Source organism: Acomys russatus, chromosome 8 (assembly GCF_903995435.1).
Source record: "Acomys russatus chromosome 8, mAcoRus1.1, whole genome shotgun sequence".
Taxonomy (NCBI): Eukaryota; Metazoa; Chordata; class Mammalia; order Rodentia; family Muridae; genus Acomys; species Acomys russatus.
Window position 1 is genome coordinate 29,080,805 of NC_067144.1, and position 22,259 is coordinate 29,103,063.

Consider the following 22,259-nt stretch of genomic DNA (forward strand, 5'->3'; position numbering starts at 1 on the left):
CACATTTAAATGACACCATAGACAACCCAATAAAAGCCATGAACCTACCTCAGGGGCTCCCTGTGTAGTTAATAAGGTTTACATAGAAGCCTCTAGGCTCGCCTAGAACCGCAAAAAACTCAGTCTGAAAAACTAGTACCCAAATATTTAGGATGGTAATATTATACAGTCTCATTTTTTAATCTGCTATTAGTTAATTATGCAGTGAGAGATACTGTATTTATCTTACTAACTACATTTTATAAAGTATAGGGTGAACTGACAGTCCCACAAGCTCATTCTCTCTGTTAATTTTCACCCCTTTTTGGTGGGAAGGGGGAGAGTCTTGGAGAATTCATTCATATTAGGCAGATGTCAATCTTTAGCAATTTTCAAGAGTTTTGGGGGGTTGGGTCTTATAAACAATGTGTAGAGATTAATACCACATATTGTATCATTCCTGGCCAATGTGTGTTTGTGGGGGGTGGTATAAATGTCAGCATATGTCAGAGATCTATACAACATCTCACACAAGAGCAGCAAAAAGCTGCTTGTTTTTTTTTTAAACTATTGTTTGAGAAAACCATCCATCCATCCATCCATCCATCCATCCATCCATCTGCTGTTTCCTGGTATCTATGCAAGAGTCCCAGATGCTTATCTTGCTTACAAGGTCTAACATTATAAGTACACAGTAGGTATTTAAAGGAACATGCATAGGTCAAAGGCAGTGTTTGTGAACTCTTAAGTTTAAGACTGATAGTGGGAAAAGCTGTTTCTAAATTTTCTGTTGAAATTACCAAGAAAAACGTAATAATCTTGCAAAAGCTTCCTCATAGTTAATCCATTTTATACAGTTTATGCTAATTTCATCTCTACTACCCCTCTTGAATGGAAAAGGAAGGAACCATTCTGATCTGCAAAGTCCCTGACAGAGAATGAAGTTACACTCTGCAACACAGACTAAGTTGTTTATTAGGTTTGTTCTGTAAGTCAAGGAGAGAATTTTTTGGCAAATAAATAAATAAATAACCAAACAAACAGAGACCTTAGGGCACAGGAGGTTAGAGAGAGGAAGCGGAGTCTTTGCATAGTTCTAAATGAACAAAAGGTGGCAGCAGTAGGCAGCGTGGATTCTCGGGCAGAAATGCAGCACTTGCAAGAACAGGGGATAGAAGGCTTTGAGAAAGAGAAGGTGTAGAGGTGACTACCTATTTCTTTGTCACGGACTGTGGTGTGGAGCATTCGTCCTCTCTACCAGGGGGCAATGAGTGGCATCTTACATGATCTGCCTGGGCATTCCGTACCCCGTCATGCCTGCCTGGGAGGCACCCTTGTTACTGCCCATCTGCAGGCCTATGACATTCTGTCCCTGGCGAAGTTGTTCCTCTGAAAATCCTCTCCGATTCTGCTGGGCTTTCCTGGACAGAAAGAGTGAGATGGGATTATGTCATGCGACAGTTTCAAATCCTTCTCATGTTACGGTTACATAGGCTCTACCTGAGGCAATGAAACACACCAGAAGACTCCATGTTGGCCTACAACTCTATCATGAGCTATGACCAACTATGAGCTCGGTGTTAGCCTGAGTTGTGGCTGACAAGTACATACAAGTTCCCTATCCTTTAGGAACCAAGATGATTCTTAGAGGTTCTAGAAAAGAAAGAAGGAAAGTAAGAAAGAAAGAGGGAAGAAGGAAGGAAGGAAGGAAAGAAGAAAGGAAGGAAGGAAGGAAGGAAGGAAGGAAGGAAGGAAGGAAGGAGAATCTATGGCTGCCCTTCTGGAAAGCTCCCTCTCAGCTCTTCTCTCTCCCTTCATCTTTCCCTTCAGCCTTTACCTCCTCACCCGTTACCTGATTCCCACACAGGGCTGACGATTAATCTCTGTTTTGCCGCCCAATCAATCTTGGGATTTTTCAAAGAGCAATTTCAATTTCCTGTCCAGAGGACACCACATTTTGATAAAGAGCTGAATTGTAGATAAATCTGGATTTGCAGCCATACAGATCATGATAGGTCATCTTAATTATTCTAAGACTAAGGCCAGGACTCCAATGAGTTTCAGAGAGGATTTTAGGTCAAGGTCATCTAAAGGACAAAAGTTAGTTCCTTCTATATTTCTCCAGGATGACAAAAAAAAGGATTAGGAAAAATGAATTAAGTGAATTACCAAGTAGCTGCTACAAGCATTCCTTTCATCTGCCACCAAACTCCTCAGTTTGCACAGCTCTGTCTCTACTCTCACTGCCAAGAGATCACTTAAGAAAAAGGTTCCAAAGGCCCTTTCAGTAGACTGAAATAATCATATAATTTATAACCCAGAGCAGGACACTTTAGAGGAGCAAGGAAACAGCTATTAGTTTAGCTGTTATGAACTGAGATGGTACTTGGCAAAGGGACATGTTTAATCTTCATTAGATGCATAAAAGAGAATTAAAAAGATGAAAGAAGGAAAGGAACAAGAGAGAGGGGATGCAGGGAACTAACAGGAAAACCCAAGAGCCCCTGCTCCGCCTGGATGTTGGCTAGAATCAGTCTTCCTTGCTCAGTGGGCCCTGTTGTGGGACCAGAAGTGTTTGCTTCTTTGTAGACAGTGTTTGGTAGCCAGGGTATCTGGCCCTTCCTCCGTCCATCTGTGGAAGGCAGGGAAGGACTTACCTGTGAAACCAGGATGGCTCTCCCCGGTAGCAGCCATCGTCCTTGGTAACAGCAACGCTGCCTAGAGCCATCAGAGTCCTCTGCACAGCTGCCATGTCCTTCCCTGGAATCAAAGGACAGATTAAAGCCAAGTGTGTCAGGGCCACGAGTTGTGGGAGGAGGAGCTGTATAGGAGGCTGCGCATGCCTACAATCAAGGGGAAAACATCAAATAAGACTCCCTGAGTGGCCCTCATGTAAAACCCACTCCCAACCCTGTTAATTCTTGTATTTACACCAGAGGGCCCTTCTCATTCTGGTGTATGTCTAATAACACTCCAAACATTTGCAGCTCACATACATACAGATCCACCCCTGGTCTTGGGCCAGGCCTTCATGGCTTCAGCAAGCTATGTGATCTTCTCAGGAGGCCCATGGTGATGGGCCTGCAGAATAGCACTTTCTTCATGAGTGGACAGAGAAAGGGAAACTGCAGAGAAATTGGTTGCTTGCAGTAATGCTGCTCCAGACCCCGGGGGCTCCTCTCTTTAACTCTATCTGGCTTAGCAGGCTCTAAAAATCACTCATGTTCATCACATTGAGTATTCACTCTGCGCTCTGGTCCACAGGCAAATGGGAAAAGCAAATCAACACAGAGAGCACTTCAGCCATAAGTGACAGCCCTCTATTGTGTGATGCATGAAAGGCACTAATGGAGACAATAAATCACTGGGCTATGTGAGAGAGAGAGCAGAACCTGGGGGGGGATGGGGGGCGTGGAAGTAATGGCATAGTCATGCATAAGGAGTAGGGACATGGTTGCAAGATTCCCCCCCATAGAGAAGGCAGTTGAACCTTCAAATCGCCCAGCCCCTTCCACCCTCTCTCCTTTCCTTCGTTTAAGATGATTGGCAAGTCTCAAGCTAGAGAAGGTGCTACCTGTGTGCATGGGCTGCAACTTAGAAGCAGACCAAAGGTTTGTGCAAAGCAGGAAAGAAAAGCACGGAGGAGAGAGGGGACAGGGCCAGTGAGAGCTTGAGAAAGGTAAGAGCAGATGTTCAAAGGCTCTTGTCAGACACGGTGAGCCATCTGTGCTCTCATTGGTCTGCTTCCTACAGCTCAGCCATTAGGGAATACAGAATTGCCAGGGGAAAGGCCCACGGACTGAGAGAATGGAGCATGACCTGTAATGAAATCAACAATTATGGTCTTCAAGGAAGTCCTGTTCAGGATGTTCATGTATTCCAAGAAGGCAGAAAAGCGTCTCCTTTCTCCTTCCCTCACACGGCTTCCCCTACCCATGTCCCACCACTTGCTTCAGGCTGGTGCTGGCCTGAGTTTGAGGCTGGTGAGGACGACTGATAGGTACATGGAAGAAACATTGCCAGGGAGACTCTCTCAGCCTTGGAGAACAGCTGCGGTACCGGAGGATGGAGACCTCTTAGTGGTCAGAAGGAAAAGAGTGTAAGAAAGACTACGAATTTGGAGAGAAGAAACGCAGAGATCACTCTTAGGAGAACTGTTCTCTTCCACAGATGAAATGCCTTTCTGCAACTGTCACCATAGAAGAGGCTGCTTTAAAAAAAATACACTTGTAGTAGTAACATTCAGAGGGAAGTGGGTAGGTGTGTTTTTACACGGGCAGCTATTAAAGAGAACCTAGAAACAAATGACTAAGTACAGGAAGTCTTAGCTAGAGTCTGCCAATCAGCCCAGTTCTTACACAAAGCACAGGAATACAGTTCTGACAGTTGAAGGAGCAGATCTGGCATGTACAGGATGTGGGGCTGTGTCGAAGTCAGCCATAAACGTTACCCAGAAGCAACAGGTGAAACTGCAAGCTTTCTTCCACCACCGTAGTGTGGGCTTTCTTTACAAGTAGCTGGCTAATGTGCTTACTCAGAAACTCAGAAAGGAAGGACTGAGCTACAGGCAAAGGTTAGAGATGCAGGAACCTGGAAACATACAATCAACACTGCCACCCTCCTCTCAGTCCAGCAGACAAGGAAGTGACAGTTGACTGAACTAGACAACACATCTGAGGGAGCGAGGCATCATTTGACAAGAACAAACTAAGATGTTCATTTTTCTAGAGAAAGTTTGCAAAGCAAGAGACTTAATGTAAATTATGGGCTAGATGCCTTATCATGTGCAATCTTAACTTTACAGAGTGGGGATCACTCCTTCCCATCTGGCGACCAGCAAAGCTAACTCAGGGAGATCTGTTACCACTCTCAAAATCACCCAGCAGGTAAAACAGAGCCCAGCTCTAGCTCCTGTTGGACTGTCACTCCACTTCACTGCTGTCCCCCCACCTCTCCCTCTTTTTGAAATGTGTGGGGAACCACGTCCCTTGGCAGGAACCAGTGATCAGAGGTAACCAGAGGAGTCAGGCCATTGGTAACACAGATAATCTAAATCTGGGCATTGATCTTGGGTACCATAAGATTAAGGCCGCCATCCCCTAAATGGTCATAAGTTATTGAGTATTTTTGTCTGAAATAATTTTGCTATATATTCACTGAAATAACTTCAAAAAAACAGTTGGAACCTATATGCTAATCAGGTTAATTACCAAGATTCTAAGTAATTCTGTGACCAGAAGTCTTCTCTTTTAGCCAGCTCACAGCCCATTTTCTTATGGTGTCTGGTATAGTTTCTGGCAGAGACTTTTGTGAAGAATTTCAGAATTCTTGGACTGATGAGATGGGAAAGATAGTTCTTGTCCAAACTGGCCTCTTTCCAGCTTAGGAACTGAGATCAAGTGAGTTGTGTTAGATGGAAGGGGCAAGTGGCAGGAATTGGGGCCACTTACAGAATCTGATTCCTGTCAACAGGGGTCAAATATGTAAATGTGTTAAGGAACAGTGAGGTCAAGGAAGATCTGCAGTGCGCTGGGTATAAAACAACAAAAGTACTATGTCATAAACTGCTGAGTCATAGCCAAGCTTCTTAATTCAAAACGATGCGAGTGGGGAAAAAAAAAAAAAAAAAAAAAAAAGGCCATATCCAGCTTGCTTCAGAGCACACTCCTAAACTTTGTTATTTATCTATGGCAGTGAGCAGAGTGGGAGAGAGGGGTTTCTTCAAAGGAAGCATACGAATTTTAAATATTGAGGGTTTGTTTTTCCTATGAAAAATTGATTTGGAGAGTACCAGGAGTCTACATTACAACAATCTTAGTAAATAATCCACAGGTAACTCAAACCATCAGTCTGAAAAACATAGGCTTTGTCTGGTGACTCCCAAGCTAGCCTGACCATCAGAGTAACCTAGGCCCCTTAAACATCCACATTCTGCGGCAATCTCCCAAGATAATTCGTACACAGTCAGAAGGACGTGTGAATCTCACTCTAAACTTTTGGCTCTATTTTTTTTTAAATATCATAATATCTGACACACGCTAAAAATTACATAAAATTTTGTTAAGCACTAGCTCCTTCCTTCAGAGACATATTCCACAAAACCAAAGGAATAAGACCGATCATTAGCAGTACTTTGATCAAAGCTGAATGTCTGCCAACTTAGAATTGAGTTGCTTCCTGAAAGCCATGCCTGGACCCTTTGGCAGATACTTCTGCTCACTATTATGCTCCCAAGAAAATAAAGACATATAGTCCTAGAAGACAGAGTGTCCAGATGTTGACAAGTTTCTACATGCAAGCATCCCATGAGGGAGACAGCTCTGGTGATGACCTAAGAATAGGACACCAAACATGAGAAGGAACGTGTCACAGGTGAGGAAGCCAAGCTTGTACTAACAGGCTGCCATTTTCTTTTCTTTTCTTCATCACGTGAAATTAGTATCAGACTTGGCGTTTTAAAAAAGAGAGATAGAGCCGGGCGTGGTGGCACACGCCTTTAATCCCAGCACTCGGGAGGAAGAGGCAGGCGGATCGCTGTGAGTTCGAGGTCAGGCTGGTCTACAAAGTGAGTCCAAGATGGCCAAGGCTACACAGAGAAACCCTGTCTCAAAAAACCAAAAAAAAAAAAAAAAAAAGAGATAACAGAATCTGAACAGATCACACATTGTGTCCTGCTAAGTGACACCCTAGAAAAAGCCAAACCAAGGAGACACTAAGAAGAGCAGTGATCACTGGGACAGATAATGCAAAAGGGTAAAATGATGGGCCACAGAGGATTTTTAGGGTAGTGAATGTGTGCTGCATTATATCATACACATTTGTCTAAACTCACAGGATGTACAAGAGTGAGCCCTACTGTAGAGCGGGGGCCTTGGGTGCTAACACTGCATCAGTGAAGGTTTAGAAATGATAAAACCTATAACACCTGTACCAACCAGATGGCCGCGATGGTATGGGGAAATGAGAAGAAAAAAGGGGCAACAAAAGCAATGGAGAAGTCCTTCAACTGGAAAAGTGATGTTTGATACTATCTTCTGTTTGTACTTTTGACACTGAAAGCCAGTCTTAAATTATTTCTTTCATAACTACTATTTTCTATTGGTCTCAATCCAGTCTGGTAACTCTTACAAGCTGGGTTTTTTTTTTTTTTTTTTTTTTTTTTTTTTTTTTAATATACACACCACAGAGAAAGCAATGGTAAAAGAAAAGTCATTTCCCATCTCCCTGAGAAAATATTGCTACAGCCCAGGGAGAACTGTCAGAAGGTTGACGGAGCACTCTTCTGGATTTTATGGCTTTTTTTTGTTGCTTGCATTCTAGCTGGAAGGACAGGAAGCTGTGAGAGAGCAGCTTTCTAGGTGGGGTTCCCAGGCTAGGGGAAGCAGCAGCAGCTACAAAATTGGTAAGAAATACAAATCCTTGGCCTTGTCACAGACTTAACATGTCAGAAATGTGTCTCTCAGTCATACCGTGTGGCTGTGATGTACACTAGAGCTCAGTGATCACTGTGAAAAGAAAAGCTCAGAAAATACAACTGCCAGCAGCCCTTCCAAGTAAATTCAGCTGAGGACGCTGCAATGGACGAGGAAGGTGGAAGAGCAGGCATTTGCAGTATCTCAGGGTCACTAGCAGGTGCTTTGCAGTACCCACTGAATCATCTCAGGCTAGGTGAAATGTGTCTCCTGCATCTGCTGTTGAGGCAAAGCCCATGTAGTGACACCTCCTAAGATAGTCCCCTACACTTCCGTGTAAGCAACACCTCCAGACAGCCATCATCAGGCGGAGGGAACAGACAACACAAAACCATGCATCCATTATCCTCCATCAGTGCAATTGCGGAGAAGAATAATCAGGTTGATTGCTCTTTGAGTAGTGTCTGCTCTGACATTTTAGAACCCTTAACATCTGACAGTAAGTGGTTATACAAAGAAGCCCCAAAGGTCATTGCCGATGAGCTCACAGAAGCAGAAGAAAAGTCAACATTTATTAGGCAACTAGGAATCATACATTGTGCTAGAGACTTAACATGTTTCTTCCATACAATGCCTCTAGGGGTTGGGGTTGCCAGACCAATACACAGAAGAGAAGTAAGGCTCTCCCAGCAGTTGAAAGCCATAAACAGAGTCACACAACTGGGATGCACTGGAAAGAAGGGTGTCGCCATATCTATTCTAAAACCCACGCTATTTTCATTCTACCAAGGTCTACTGGGTCTGAAACTGGCAGTGCAATGTATCATTGGGAAAGATGGCAAGTTCAATGACCACTAAATGGAAAAGTCAATAAAGTATGAATGGCTGAGAAGGTGAAGGTCATCCAGGCAACCCTATCAGCTCATAAGTGTGGTTATTAATCAAGCCCATCTTTTAAGAAGAAATCTGTGTCTTTCCAGTCTCCACCCTTTCTGTTAGTCCTAGAATGGGCTGTCCAGTGACATTCCTTGTACCACAATTTATCAGTCACCACCTGAGCACATCTGACACATCACCTCTTTTGTTCCTCAGATCAATTCTATGAAATAGGCTTTATCATCCCCATTTGGTGCAGGAGAAATTCGAAGCTTAGACATTTTAACTGATGAGTTATGGCACATAGGTTTGGTCCAGGTTGTCTAGTTTCTGACTTGGGAGCCTGGGCTTCATGACATCTCCCAAGATAGTCTCACTGAAGTCTTTCTGACCAGACCTCAGACCAGAATACTCACTCACTCTTGCATGATTTCTTCCTACTATGCACATACAGATACGGTTTATTGATGCTACCTTTCTCCAGTCTCCTTTAGTATTCATAGCAAAGATGCTACAGGCTTGTCTGTAGCATCCTTCCTTGTGAAGCATAGCTGAGACAGCCCCACCCCTGTCCTTTACAGGCCTCTGTGACAAATCTAAAAGGAACCTACCAGATCATTTACTTTTTCTCCTCACAGAGAAAACGTCTCCAGTTCCTTTCCATCCCTTTCAATGGTCCTCACCTTTCTCCATCACCAATAAAGATGCTCACTCTGGCCCTTCTCCAATAGGCTTTGGTAACATTATCTGAATATCTCCATGATCGAGCTGTCACCTAGGTTTCTTTTGGAAGAATCTTTATCGATCCCAAGCCTCTTCCAAACAATGTATCTAAAGAGGGTGGTTCAGGGGTGATGGGTGCTTCTGGGGCCGTGCCTGCATGAGAAACTGACGTTTAAATGAGAAGGCATTTGGCAAGCCTGGGCTCCTGCAGCTTTACTGGTCTGCAATACAGAAGCAGCTTGGAAAGGCACTGTACCATCGTGGACCAACAGAGTAGTGCTTAGGAAGCACATGCCAAGCAAAGGAAATGGGGTGCTGAGAGCAGTCAAGCATAAAGCACCTGCAGAGGAGGAAGGGAAGTGTCTAGGAAGTGGAAGGGGTAGACCCAAAGCAGCCACAGCCACCACAGTTGTGGTGCAGGGAATCCCGAATTAGCAGGAGTACCTGAAACGTGGGGGCACAATTGCAACCCCAGTCAGAGCGACTGTGACAAGATATACAGATGGTTGCCTGATGCCTATTGTCTCTGTGACAGTGCACATCCTCACACAGGCTGTCGCATAAACACACACCGACCCTGCTCTTTGATTACAGTTTAGTCATTACCCACATTGTGTGTTACAAATAGCTGCAGCAGCAAGGGCCAGAAGCCTCACATGTCCACGCCATGGTCTCTGCCACCAACGCCACCCCACCCACTTCTCTGTTCAAAACAACCTGCTCTCTACTCCTACACCCCGAAGTGTAGTGAGCAGCTCCTGCCTGAGCTTCAGACATGGCCCTGGGAAATAGCAAGTCTCCCGTCCAGGAGACAAAAATCCATCTTCTTCAATCTCAGCCATCCCCGGGGCTTCCAGGAAGCCATTTGGAAACTCTTCCGTATCTCCTTCCCTGTTTTCTCTCTTGCACATCTCTACCTCTTGTGTAGCTCACCCCATGTTTCTGTGGCCTGCCAATCACAGCACCTTTAGAAAGATTCTTATTTCATTTAAAGTCCTGTCCTTTTTTGCATAGGGGCAGGGATGTGGCAGGATATCAAGGATGGCGACTTGTATGGTCTGTCTTGTTCTTTTTACCTAAAAGTATCATCATAGTCAAAGATACATCTCAGGTTCCCCCAGCAACATTTATGCCTCCCAGCTTTCTTCTTTCTCCAGGAGTATCTAACAGACAGAGTGTGCGGGTGTATAAAGCTGTACATATGTTCACCCCGAATCACCACTTGTTCTTCCTTCTCTTGTTTTGAGTACCCCACCCCGAGTATAAAGCTACTCTCCATGGTGTTTGGACAAAGACAGAAAGGAAGTAAAGCTAGTTCTTCAGTAACATTGGTGGGAAGGCTCCGTTCAGACCCCACCTCCCACATATCTCCAGTGTTCTGCCCCCTACATACTTCCTGCCTGTGGGTGCTCACCAGGATTGATCTCATTTGCTCTGACAGCCTACTTATTGGTTTCGCAGAGCTTTGATTCCTCCTCCTGTGTCCTCCTCTGTCTCCCCAGCATCAACAGCTAGTCACTGCTATGACTCAGCAGCACATTCACGGTCTAGATGAAGGGAGCTGAGGCCCCCCGCCAGAGAATGGTGTGGCCTGTTGAGTAACATCGTATGTTTTGGCCTTAGAGCCTAGGGCAGTCTCAGGTCTGGGGAGGACACAGACATAACCAGGGGCAGGCAGGTGTCATTATCTGTGCCATGGGGAGGTTGAGAGCACTTCCTTCATAGTTTAGTTAGAAGAACAGTGTGACATTGGCCAGAAAAGCTCTTAATCGCTGTGCTGTTGCAGCTAGTGATGGATAATATCAGCAAAAAGAAACTGTTATTAACAGGAGGGGAATCTCCATAAATTTGACCTGGGAATCAAGCCTCAATGGAGATGTCCCACAGAGAATGGAAGCAAATGCACATGAGGTCTAATGGCCTAGCCAGCTTTTCAGATAACTGAGTTTCTATGTACTAGCAAAATACAAGAACTACACACCCGTGGAAGAAACACAAAACGGGAGCTCACTGTGAACGGAGGTAATTGTGAGGATGAAGGAAGTGGCTTTTCCCCCCTTTCTTAATAATTTGCTGGGTAGAATGTCTTCTGCTGGAAACTTATTTTGCCCTTAGAATACCCACACCTCTTGATCAAAGCAGCGCTATTCCACTCTCACTGTCAGCAGAGCCATTGGGGTCACCACACAGGGAATCCTTTAGGCTGCACTGTGACAGCCAGTGACAATGAGCATGCCAGTCAATCAGCAGTTAGTCAGCCTCTCTGTCCCTCAGGAAGGCCGAGCTGTGTCTGTAAGGCTGATGGTGCACATTTTCACTAAAAGGGACTTGAAGCCTGATGACCGTTGGCCCCTCAAAGTCTCCGGCAATAACTTCTTCCTTCCATGCCCTTTTCTACCATAGCGGTGGATTGCTATAGAGGGCCAGAGATGAGATTCACTCTACAGAGCTTTGTGAGACTTTTCTCCCCAAGCCAAGTTCCCAAATGTGAACATGAAAATCATTTAGTAGTCTCCCTGAGCAGAGTCCCCACCTAGATGGTACAGTGAGCATGCTCTGGATAGTCGCTTAACAAGAAGATGGAGTGTTACTTCTTCCTCTGAGTGACAGAGGAGCACCAGATGGCTTTGTCTGTAAGCCCGGCTGCTGCTAGTGAGTCAGGAGAGTGCTCACTCCCTCCTGCCTCCCCTCTCCCCCACTAAGTGTGATTTGTTAGGGAAGGCTCACTAGAGGAAAGGATTTCTGTGTAACCAGCTTGCTCCTTCTTTGTGGATGCTTTCGCTGACACCCTAGTGGCTAGTTTGCGGAGGTACTTGCCTTATTCCTAGCAAGTGCCTTTGGTAGGCCAGGACCTCTATCTGTAAAGCATCATAAACAGGAAGGCCAACATAGTCCCTGGGATGGCAGCTGGTAACACATTTCCCCTCCCCCAACCTTGCCCAAGCAGCACAGGGAAGCCCTATGTGACCGGCTTTTACAAACACATGATAGAGAAAAGAGGAGAGACAGGGACAGGAGTCCAGGGAAAACAGACCCAAAGACAGAAGGGCTGTTTACCTTCCCATAGATCCACTGTTTGAAAAATGTCAGTGGTCCTGACACCATAGACCTCCGCCGCTTTCAGGAACTGAGAGATCTGCTCCATCTGCTTAAAAGCCATCTTGGACTCTGAGATCTTGGGGATGGGTTCTTGTCCTGGTGGATATAAACTGTTTATCAGCTTGCACAGGACCTGAAGGGAGTGTGGGGACAGAGGATCAGTGTTTCCCTTTGCAATAAATGTCAAAAGTCAGAAGTGAGCAGTGCAACTTTACACACACACACACAACACACACACACACACACACACACACACACACACACACACGACCACCCCCAGGTAGCTCATTTCTAGGCAGTAGCTGACCCCAGTCTTGCAGCCGGAGCCCTATTCCCTCCTTGTTAATGATGCTGGGTGATGAGGGATGAGGACATGATCTCATATTCTTAATGGAGGATGCTTTGGAGGCTCATGGGGGAAAGATTCTGATCTGCTCTCTGGGATCTGCTGTCTTCACTAAGTCACCCTAGGAGTTTACGTTGTGCAAAATAACTGAACCAACCGGGTCTTCCCACAGACTCTTGGAAGCCAAGCCCTGAGCTCCCCAACACATGGGTGGGATGGCAGTTATGTAACAGTAAATCATAGCCTGCCAGAAAAGATGGGCTTGCCTGACTCAGCTGAGATGTCCCCCTGGAACCCAAACACACAGCATCTGGGCAGAACAGCTTGTAAATAAGGATTCCCTCCCGCTCATGGGAACTCGGCTGCTCAAGAGACCCTGAACATCTCCAAGGGGCTCGGCTTCCCTAGAGGATGTCAAGTTGGCTAGCCTGACCCCTTTCCTTTGTTTCACCCGGTAACCAGTTGGTTTCCCCAGGGGTAAGAAAAGCCCTAGGAAGGCTGATGCACAAGAAGGCTGAGGTGATCACATGGCAGTGCTTAGCTCTACTCTCAAAGGGAAGAATCAAAAGGGCTTCAATTTTGCTTACAGCTCAGAAGGAAGCTTGATACTCAAATGGGAGGAGAATCCTCTAAACTAGCTAGGGAATTCTTCAGAGACCTCAGTCTTACAGCTCTAGAGAAATAAAGGCATGCCCATCCCGGTGAGACCCAGACCTTGGCAACAGAGGATCCCCCGGAGGGGGAGGGAGGCTCACTTGGAAAGAAAGGGCCCCAAGACGGCTTCCTAGTCCACTGCCCCAGCAACAAATATCCCTGCTCGCCTTACCGTCCCGTCCATCAACCATTTCTGAAAATGGGCCCTTCCCGGGGGCGGGTGCTCTATATCTTCAGCACACTGCAGGATGATCCAGTCCACGAGCTTGTTCTCCAGGTCCGCGTCATACTTCTGCTCGATTTTCTCCTGCACCTCTCGGCTTAAGCCATAGCTCGGGCCCCTGTTAGCCATTCCTGGAAGAGAAGAGAGGACACGCGAGGCATCCACACAATAGCAGCCACAGCAGTCCCCCGGGTTTCCTGAGAACCCGGCTGGGATGTGGCTGGGAGGCCGAGCCCAGCTGCAGCAAAGCGGGCCGAAAGCCGGGCGTGGTTTAAATCAAGGAGCCAATGAAGCCAATGGGGTTTCACCTACAAACAGGGAAGAAAAGCGCAGCCACGCGCCACGGACTATAGAATAAAGCCCCGGCCGGCCCAGGGGAGGGAGGGTGGTGGCGGCTGGAAACCCCCGCCCCCAGTCTTGCCTGTCAGGCAGACCGGATGATGTACACGGACTCACTAGTGAGCCTGAACCTCCAGACAGCCGGTGGGGGTGGGAGTGGGCGATGCTTGCTTGCTCCCCCTCTCAGCAGCACTTTGCGTGAGATTCCCAGAGCTGGTAATTAACAGGAGGGAGAAAGGATGTCTCGACAATCGGCTGCCCGTTGACCGTGCATGGAGACTGGAAGCAAGAGGCTCTGATTTGATTTTCTCACGGTTGAGGAGGGTCAAACCAGGGCTGTTGCTAAGAGCCCTCCAAAGCCAACCCTCTCCTAGTCAGGCAAGCCCGCTTGCCTCCCGCTGAGCGCTTTTTTTTTTCTTCCTGCTGCAGAATCCTTTCTCCGCCACTGGGGAACCAGCATTGTGTCCAAGGCCCGACACAGCTGCCTGAGGGGACTTGGGCCTCTCCATTCTGCTAAGTGTCCATCTGCCAGGAATAGTCAAACTACTTTAACCTTACACTGAAGTGACAGTTGCTATGGGCAGGACAGAGTGGGGGTTGGGATGGGGGGGGGGCACTGGAAGCTGAAATCATTTCCTTCTTAAGCTGTCAGCCCAGTTTCATCCAGAAACTTCTAACTGGTGGAAAACCTCCGCGTCTTGATTTGTCTCTATTCAAGGGATAAACCTTTTAATGCTATTTTTAAACAGAAACATACAGGACAAATTTTGTAATTCAATAAAAGTCTGTCAATGTCCTAAAAGCTTTTGTAAATTGCAAAGGTTCGGAAGTGCCAGGGACATGCATTTTAACAGTCATTCCACTCTGACATGAGCAAACAAGAAATTAGGAAAGTCATTTGGTTTAATCTGGCCTGAACATGTCTTAAGAGCTAAAGCGCTTGGCAGTTTGTTCCCAAGAAGTATAGGCTGGATGGAGGTAAAGATGGCTTCTCACGTCAGCTGTTTTGTCCCTGGATACTTCCATTCCAAATGTTTGTTCTTTGCCTTGTACCCTCATTCAACAGATACTTATCAAGTGTTTAAACTGTGTCAAATGCTGGACTTGAAAAATATTAGTATGGCTTTACAATGGGATGATAAAATTGGCTCAAAACGATAGAATGAGCAATTCTAATGGGGATAATCAATTCCTGTGAGGAATTGATTAGAGCCAGGCATAACATTACCCGCAGACATCACATTACTGCTAGTTGAGGCCTGGACTAAAGGAACATGGCTACTTAGTAGGTAAATCACCAGCTTGCTTGAGGAAACTTGGTGGTGAGTTAAGTGACAGCCTGGGGACAAAGAACTCAGAAAGCCAGCTCTTTCCGAGAAAACACTCCAGCATTTAGAATGTCAGTTTAAGAAGACCAAGCAAGCTAAGGAATGCAGGCCTTGCTTGGTGTTTCATGGAATCTCAGTTGCGAGAGGCCTAAAGACACAGATCTGTATCAGAGACTCGGAGCTTAGAGCAAAGGGTAGAGTAGGAAGAGCATCTGCAGAACTCACGGGTGGCAACAATAATGGTGGTTCTGACCTGAAACTTGGGGGACTGAAGCTCGTTTCTTTCTCCACTACTAGAAGCAATTCCGAAGTGAGCTTGCCTCCTCTTCCTGCTGCCAGAGGAAGCCTTCAGAGGGGGGGAAAATGTCTGATGCTCGGCGGGTGACAATGTAAATTAGTTCAACCCTGAATTTGCTGGATGCTTATTAGCATTATAGTAATACGCTTCTTTCTTTTCCTTTTTTCTTTTTTTTTTTTTTTTTTTTAACAGGTTCAGCTCAGGCCAACTTAGACTTTTGATCCTTTGTAAGTCCTCTAACACTGAGATTACAAGCATGAACCACCAAGCCTACCTTTAACTTATTTTAAAGGCTTAGTTATGTATGTGAGATACAAATAATAATAATAATAAATGAAATACGCTAAGTTGGTCTAGTGTCAAAGCTGAATTTGTCAAGAATAAATGTCAGCCAGATGCCATGGTGTATCTAGGGGAAGGGAGAAGGGAATTAGAGACAATGTCCATCACTAACATGACTTAAGCACCAAACGATAAATAGGCATTTGTCAGATGGGTGCGTGAAGCAGAAGGCCTGTCGCTGATAAAAGCAATTTATATATGAAGGTGAAAAACAGAGGCTGGGAAAAAAAATAAGAAAAGAAAAGAAAAACAGAGGCTGGAGAGATTGTTCGACAGTTAGGAGCACTGGCAGCTATGCCAGAGGACCCAGGTTCAATTCCCAGCACCTGCTTGGCAGCTAATACCTGTCTGTAACTTCAGTTCTCTCTTCTGGCTTCTGTGAGCGTTGCATGAAGGCAATGTACTGATATAAACGCAGGTGAAGCACCTATGCACTTAAAATAAGTACTTAAAATTAATATTTATTTTTAAAAAGGTGAAAAAGTCTTAGAATTAGCAAATCATAAGACTAAATGAAACACACAGAAAACTAAGGCTGGAATGTCAGGCAAGCTACAAGTAATGAAGCAATGTGCTTGCTTGTAAGGGTCTATGGGTAATTTTCAGGGTCAGTTAGTAAACTTTGGCATCACATTATCAGATTACATAAGTAAATTATATTTTAAAATTAAGTACTCAAAATGAATTGCTCTTTCTTTCTTTTTACATTTCCCAATATTCTATGTTCTTGAGGGCATCTGTGTTTATATTTCTACAGGTGGTACACACTATGTAATTGTGTGGTCCTGAACATTTCTTCTCAGCTTTGCTTTTAGAGATGTCACAGAGGCAGTTTCAAATTCTTGATGAGAACACATATGCCAGGAATGGTGACAAGAACCAACAGTTAAAATCCGGTTGTTAAGCGCTTACCAGCCTTACATTGATTTGCCATGCGAGAGAGTTTGACCATTTTCAGGAGAAAGAAAACCATCAGATCTTAGTTGGGTGGAAGGAAAGAGACTCACACATTTGACTGATGTAACAGAATTAATAGTGGCGTTATTTGCTACAGAAGGACTCACAGGCAGGGTAGTGTACAAAGAAGAGAGATAATAAAATTTGGTCCTGCTACTTTGAGAGTCCCATGATCTGTCTGAGTTCATCAGGCAGTTGTTTTATTAGTCTGGTGTTTGAGAGAAACATCTAAGTGATAGAAATGTGCCTGAGTCATCTGCTTGAAGGTAGTAGTTAAAACCATAAGCCTGGGTGATGTCACTCAAGGAAGTACCATGAAAAGAACGTCAAGGCCAGAACTAAAAGAAAATTAGCATTACAAGATGGGAAAGGAAGGCAGAGGCCCAGACGAATTCAGGCGCCTTGTCAGGGAAGTTTGAGGATAAATGATGCTAAAATAAGTTCAAACTCAATGCTCTTTTGAAAGAAAGAGGCCGACATATTAGGTGAGGATTTCGAGGCAATTTTATCAGTAGCTCATGGGCACAGCACTGTCATGGTACAGAACCTAGGAATCAGCATCCTGGGAAAGGACGCACGGGGCTGAGTCAGGGCCTTTGAAGAGAAACCAACAAGCTTCAGACCTTGTATGGCTGAAGGCAGCTATGAATGAAGACCCAGTGAGCTTCTTTAGTTGGCTGAAGAAAGCTAAACTATCAGTGACCCCCTGAAAATAAAAGTATAAACTAGACAAAACAAGAAATAATATGGTTCCCTAAAATATATATATTTAAAAATAAAAAAAAAAAAATAAAAAATAAAAAATAAAAAATAAAATATATATATTTAGTTTAAAAACCTGCCTGTATTTTTCTACATATAGTCTCTATATCTTTTTTCCCCCCATAAATCAGGCAACTCTAGTTTCTGGGAATTCAACACCATCAGCTGGCTTCCTCTGGCATTTGTATGCATATGGCACACATGAATCCATGCAGATACACGTATATAAACATAAAATAATCTTTTTTTTTAAAGAATGGGGATCTTCAAATAGGTAGTTGGTCCTCCATATCTAAAGAGTCCACATTAAAAAGATCAAATCCAATTACAAATATCAAAACCAAAACAAGACAAGAAACCCCGACCTAAAGCGAAACAAAACAAAAACAAAACCGTTGTCTGGAACTAGTATAGCAGTTGAGTGCATGCCTGTAATTCCAAAATTAGGTTGAAGCAGGACCATGAGTTTGAGGCCATCCGAGTAGAAGAAGAAGAAGAAGGAAAGGAAGAGAGAAGGGAGAGGAAGAAGAGAAAGAGGAGGAACAAGAAAAAGAAGAACAAGTAGAAAGATATTTTATCTTGAAAATGTATGTTTTTCCTTATTGCCCCTTAAGAAGCACAGCACAAGAAATAGTTATTTTTGTCTTTGCACTGTAGTATTCTAAGTACTCTAGAAATAATGCAGTGTTCTAGGTGATGCGCAAGGGATGTATGCAAATACTCCTGTGCTCTACATGAGGACTTTCAGCATTTTGCAATTTTGAGGGTCCCAGAGGGTGCTGGAAATAATCCTCTGAAATAGCAGGAGATGGTCGTATTTAACGTTCACTCACTTTTGTTCTTCTAAAAGAATGAGTTACTAATCTTTTTCTTTTCTTTCTTTTGTTTTTGCTTGTCTTGTTTTGAGATAGAGTTTTTCTGTGCAGCCCTGGCTATCTAAGAACTTACTCTGTAGATTAAACTAGACTTGAACTCACAAATCCACCTGTTTCTGCCTCCCAATTGCTGGGATTAAAGGTGTGCATCAGTGCTCTTTTTCAACTGTTCCAAATCCAGTGACCATTTGGCATACTTACTTCAGGGATTGTCCTGGGAATGATACTCTTTTAGCTCTACCACCATGTTTTATAAAACTCAGCCTTGCTCAGAGCTCTCTCTAGATGTTTTATTGGCTTCTTAGGGGCTTGAATGCTGTTTAGATAAGCATCAGATGTTTGGAAGGCAAAGCAAAGGCAAAGGATATTATACGTCTTTGATTAACATTTCTTTTCTTGGTGATTTGCCATATCTCTTCTTTCTGTACGTTTGAATTGTTCAGTAGGAGCTTGTCTGTGAATTAGGTATTGTGCAATTCAAATGCTGATTTCTGTACCCCTCCTGCATATCTGGTTACAACCTTTGTTCTGAGAATTTCCTGTCTCAATGTTGTGTAAGCACCATTCCCCAATTGTCCCAGATATGCCAATAAAACAGCTTACAGCCAATTACTGAGCAGGAGGAGAGAACAGGGCTGGACTTCCTGCCAGCCAGGGGAGGAATTAAGGGATTCAGGCACAGGAGAGGTCCAAGAGACAACAGAAGAGGAGCTGGAGCAAGGAAAGCTACAAAATTAAAGTACCTCTGGGATGTACACTGGGAGGAAACCAGATTAGTTTAGAGGGTTAAGAATAGAGTAATAACTGCTCAGTTATTGTGTTGTGAAACTTATTGTTAACAAATATAAACATTTATGTGATAGATGGGTTAAGAGAGAAACTGAGAGTTATCAAAATAACTCTAACACTTGTCACTTTGAAAAGCATATTGAAATTTCAGGTAAGGCATATGGAACTGCTGTCACTTCCAGCATTTCATTCAGTGCATTTCACATACCACTGAATACTCAGCACAGAATAGTTTCAGGAAAACTGGCCCGAGTGTCAAACACATGCACGCACACACATGCTCATCGATATTGTATTAAAACATACTAAATACTATCAATTTTTAATTGAAAATTTCACACACCATATTCTAATCAGTTTCATCTCCCCCATGTCCTCCTAGATCCTCCTTACCTCCTCACCCATCTAACTCCACACCTTCATTCTCTGTCTCTTTAGGAAACAGGCCATTAAAAGAAGCAAACAAAACCCAGAAAAACACAAAAATAAAGAAAAAGCACAAGGAACACAGATACACACCACACACAAAAATAAAACCCATGAAACAACAAAACTGTAGACCATCATATACAATCAAAAGACTAGTAAGATTTTTTTTTTTTTTTTTTTTGTTAATGCCAAACAAAGTAATAGGAAATAAACAAACAAAAATCTACCAAATATCATTGAGTTTGTTTTGTGCTGGCTATCTATGCTGGGCATGGGGCCTACACTTAAGTGTGGTTTACAGACCCAGTGACATTCCAATGGAGAACACTAATTTGTCCTTTATAAGCAGTTGCCAATTGGAGACAGCTTCTTGGTTAGGGACAAAAACTCCTGGCCACACCCCCTTCATCCCTGCCAGTGCTAGGACTGTTTGGCTTGAACCTGTGCATGCTGCCCAGGTCTCTGTAAGTTCTCATATAAGTCAATCCTGTTTTGTCTAAAGACACTGTTTCTTTGGTGCCGTAGATCCCCTCTTGCTATTACAGTCTTTCTACCTCCTCTTCCAAATAACATCCTAAAGGCTGGGGGATTTAATGAAGACACTCAGTTAAGACTAAGTGTCCCAAAATCTCTCTGTACCTTGTCCAGTTGTGAATCTCTGTTAATTCCTATCTATTACAAGAGGATACTTCTTCGATGATGGCTGAGCACTTATCAATGGGAATAGCAGAATGTCACTAGGGGTGACATTATTGCTATGTTCCTTTAGGAAAACAGTAGTTTTGTTTTCCCACAGTGCCATGGCCTATCTAGTCTCAGTTTCTTGGCCACTGAGCAGTGTTAGGCACAGGTTCCATCTCTTGAAGTGGGCCTTACATCCAGTCAGATGGTGGCTGGCTACTCCCACATTTGCACCATCACTGTCCCAGTGTATCATGAGGTCACTGTTGAACATCACAGGGTTTGTAGCTGAGGTGGTGGTTACCTTTCTCCTCTGGGAGTGTGAAGAGCACCTTTCAGTACCACAAACACTGGTCAGTAAGGGTGAAAGTTCTAGTTAGACACCAGCTCAATATCTGTGTTCAATGAGATGTGCAATTATTATCTTCAGCAATATGATCTTACCTTCAGTTTGTGGGGCAGCCTTGGCAAATAGCCTGAGTTGGTTGGGAGTTTCTATGGGGGGGCCCCATTGGCCAATAGTTCAATTAGGTGCAACCCATGCCTGGTAATGGAAGTTTCACTTGATGGTGAAAATATCAAATTAATCTCATTTGAATTCTATGATGCCAACTCCTGCCAAATTAATTTTTTAAAAAGGTTTGCCTTTTATAAAAAAAAATTGAGGTGGAGGTAGGACATTGAATATTTGTGTAAACATGATAAAAATCCCATTCCAAATTGAGATCTTCCTGTTAGGAAATCAAATATCCACTGGTTTTAGAAGTAAGGAAAAAGGCACATGGGGTGAAGCCCAGGGAAACTGGGGAAAAGCTTCCAAGAATCCACACTGGAGTCACACAGGCTGAAACTGGGTCTCCCGCAGTGCTGTAGCAGCTCATGTGACGCCATCCACAAGGAAGCTTGTTAAGAGTGTCAAGGGGCTTTCCAGGGACTACACACAGACGTAGTAGTCTCTGCTCCACATTCTGGGCTCCTGGGAAGAAACCAGGAGTCAGCACAAAACAGTGTTTGCAGAGTTGATGTAAGCACAGTGAGCTACTTTGATATTTCTGGCCACAATGGGAGTCCCTTAAGTCCTGGTTCCGAGACAGCCAACAGCCAACTCACCAATTACACTTCTCAGGATAATCTGCCAACCAGCTGTAACACTTTTCTGCACACAAATGTTATCACATCCTTTTTCTTCAATGGCTGTGAGTACTCTAGTTCTTAAACTGTCCTTTGAACCAGGTTTACTGTCTGCTGACACATACTCATTTTGAGTCAGGCTGTCAACTTAATAACGGAGACAGACATAACCCATGAAGAATAAAGTCCAGCCAAAATTAATAACTAAAAAACAGACCACAACTTAATTTAAAGGCTAATACCTCAGAGGTTATTAAAACCATGCCTTATAGAAGCATGCCATGTTCCCTTGTGGACTCTGCCCTTGTGCTACTCTGAGGTGGCAGGCCCTGACTACTTGCACTTAACGCAGTACAGTAAGTGTTCCCCAAAGCAGGGCTAATGCAGAAAGATCATTTTCCTCTTTAGTCTCACCATCATTATAGAACGCTACATGATTAGATCAGTATCATTTACGATAAGGCATGTTTTCAAAAAATATGGAACTGAGATTATGTAAAGCGAAAGATATGGAAAGAAAGTATTTTCTCTCATGCAGAATAGAGACTTAAAAACATATATGACATGGCTGAACAAGGTAGACTGGCTACAAAGAGGGATCTATAGGGGTCAGGGGAGCGTGAAAGAGTAATGGTGGGGGAGGGGAATGGCATCTTGTTTTCTTTCATGTAGAGACATGGCTTGAGAGCAGGAAGGCGGAGGAGAGGAAGGGTGTGGTGTCGGGGAAGCAGGGAGACTGAGACACACACAGGGCAGTAGGATGTAAATGAGAGAAGACATAACTGTTCAGGTGTTAGAAATTGTTATACCTATTGTTTTATACATAAACCTAAAAAATTAAAAAAACGCAAAGACTCTCCTAAATAACAATTAAAATTTAGAAATATCTTTTACATCACTATAAAACTTAACCTTTAAAAAAATTAACTGGTAATTTTAACTTCAAATATAGCATGGTATCCTCATTTTTTTTCAACTTTATTATGCTCCAGACATTTTAAGATTCATTTCAAATT

At 43.9% G+C, this 22,259-nt stretch overlaps 1 protein-coding gene across 1 annotated transcript; it reads right to left on the minus strand.

Annotated features, from left to right (window-relative positions):
* Positions 1–936: 936 nt before the first annotated feature.
* On the minus strand, positions 937–13,643 carry Tagln3 (transgelin 3). The gene is made up of 4 exons (XM_051149994.1): positions 13,262–13,643; positions 12,048–12,222; positions 2,637–2,739; positions 937–1,400 (listed from the first exon to the last, which is right to left on the minus strand). Exons 1-4 carry the CDS (start codon positions 13,439–13,441, stop codon positions 1,259–1,261), a joined length of 600 nt encoding a protein of 199 aa, XP_051005951.1. The 5' UTR covers positions 13,442–13,643; the 3' UTR covers positions 937–1,258.
* Positions 13,644–22,259: the final 8,616 nt, after the last annotated feature.

Coding starts and splice junctions, on each gene's coding strand:
- Tagln3 (XM_051149994.1), bottom strand. CDS start 13,441: ATGGCTAACAGGGGCCCGAGCTATGGCTTAAGCCGAGAGGTGCAGGAG. Junction 12,223..13,261: donor AATGGTTGATGGACGGGACG/GTAAGGCGAGCA, acceptor CACTCCCTTCAG/GTCCTGTGCAAGCTGATAAA. Junction 1,401..2,636: donor GAGCCATCCTGGTTTCACAG/GTAAGTCCTTCC, acceptor CTTTCTGTCCAG/GAAAGCCCAGCAGAATCGGA.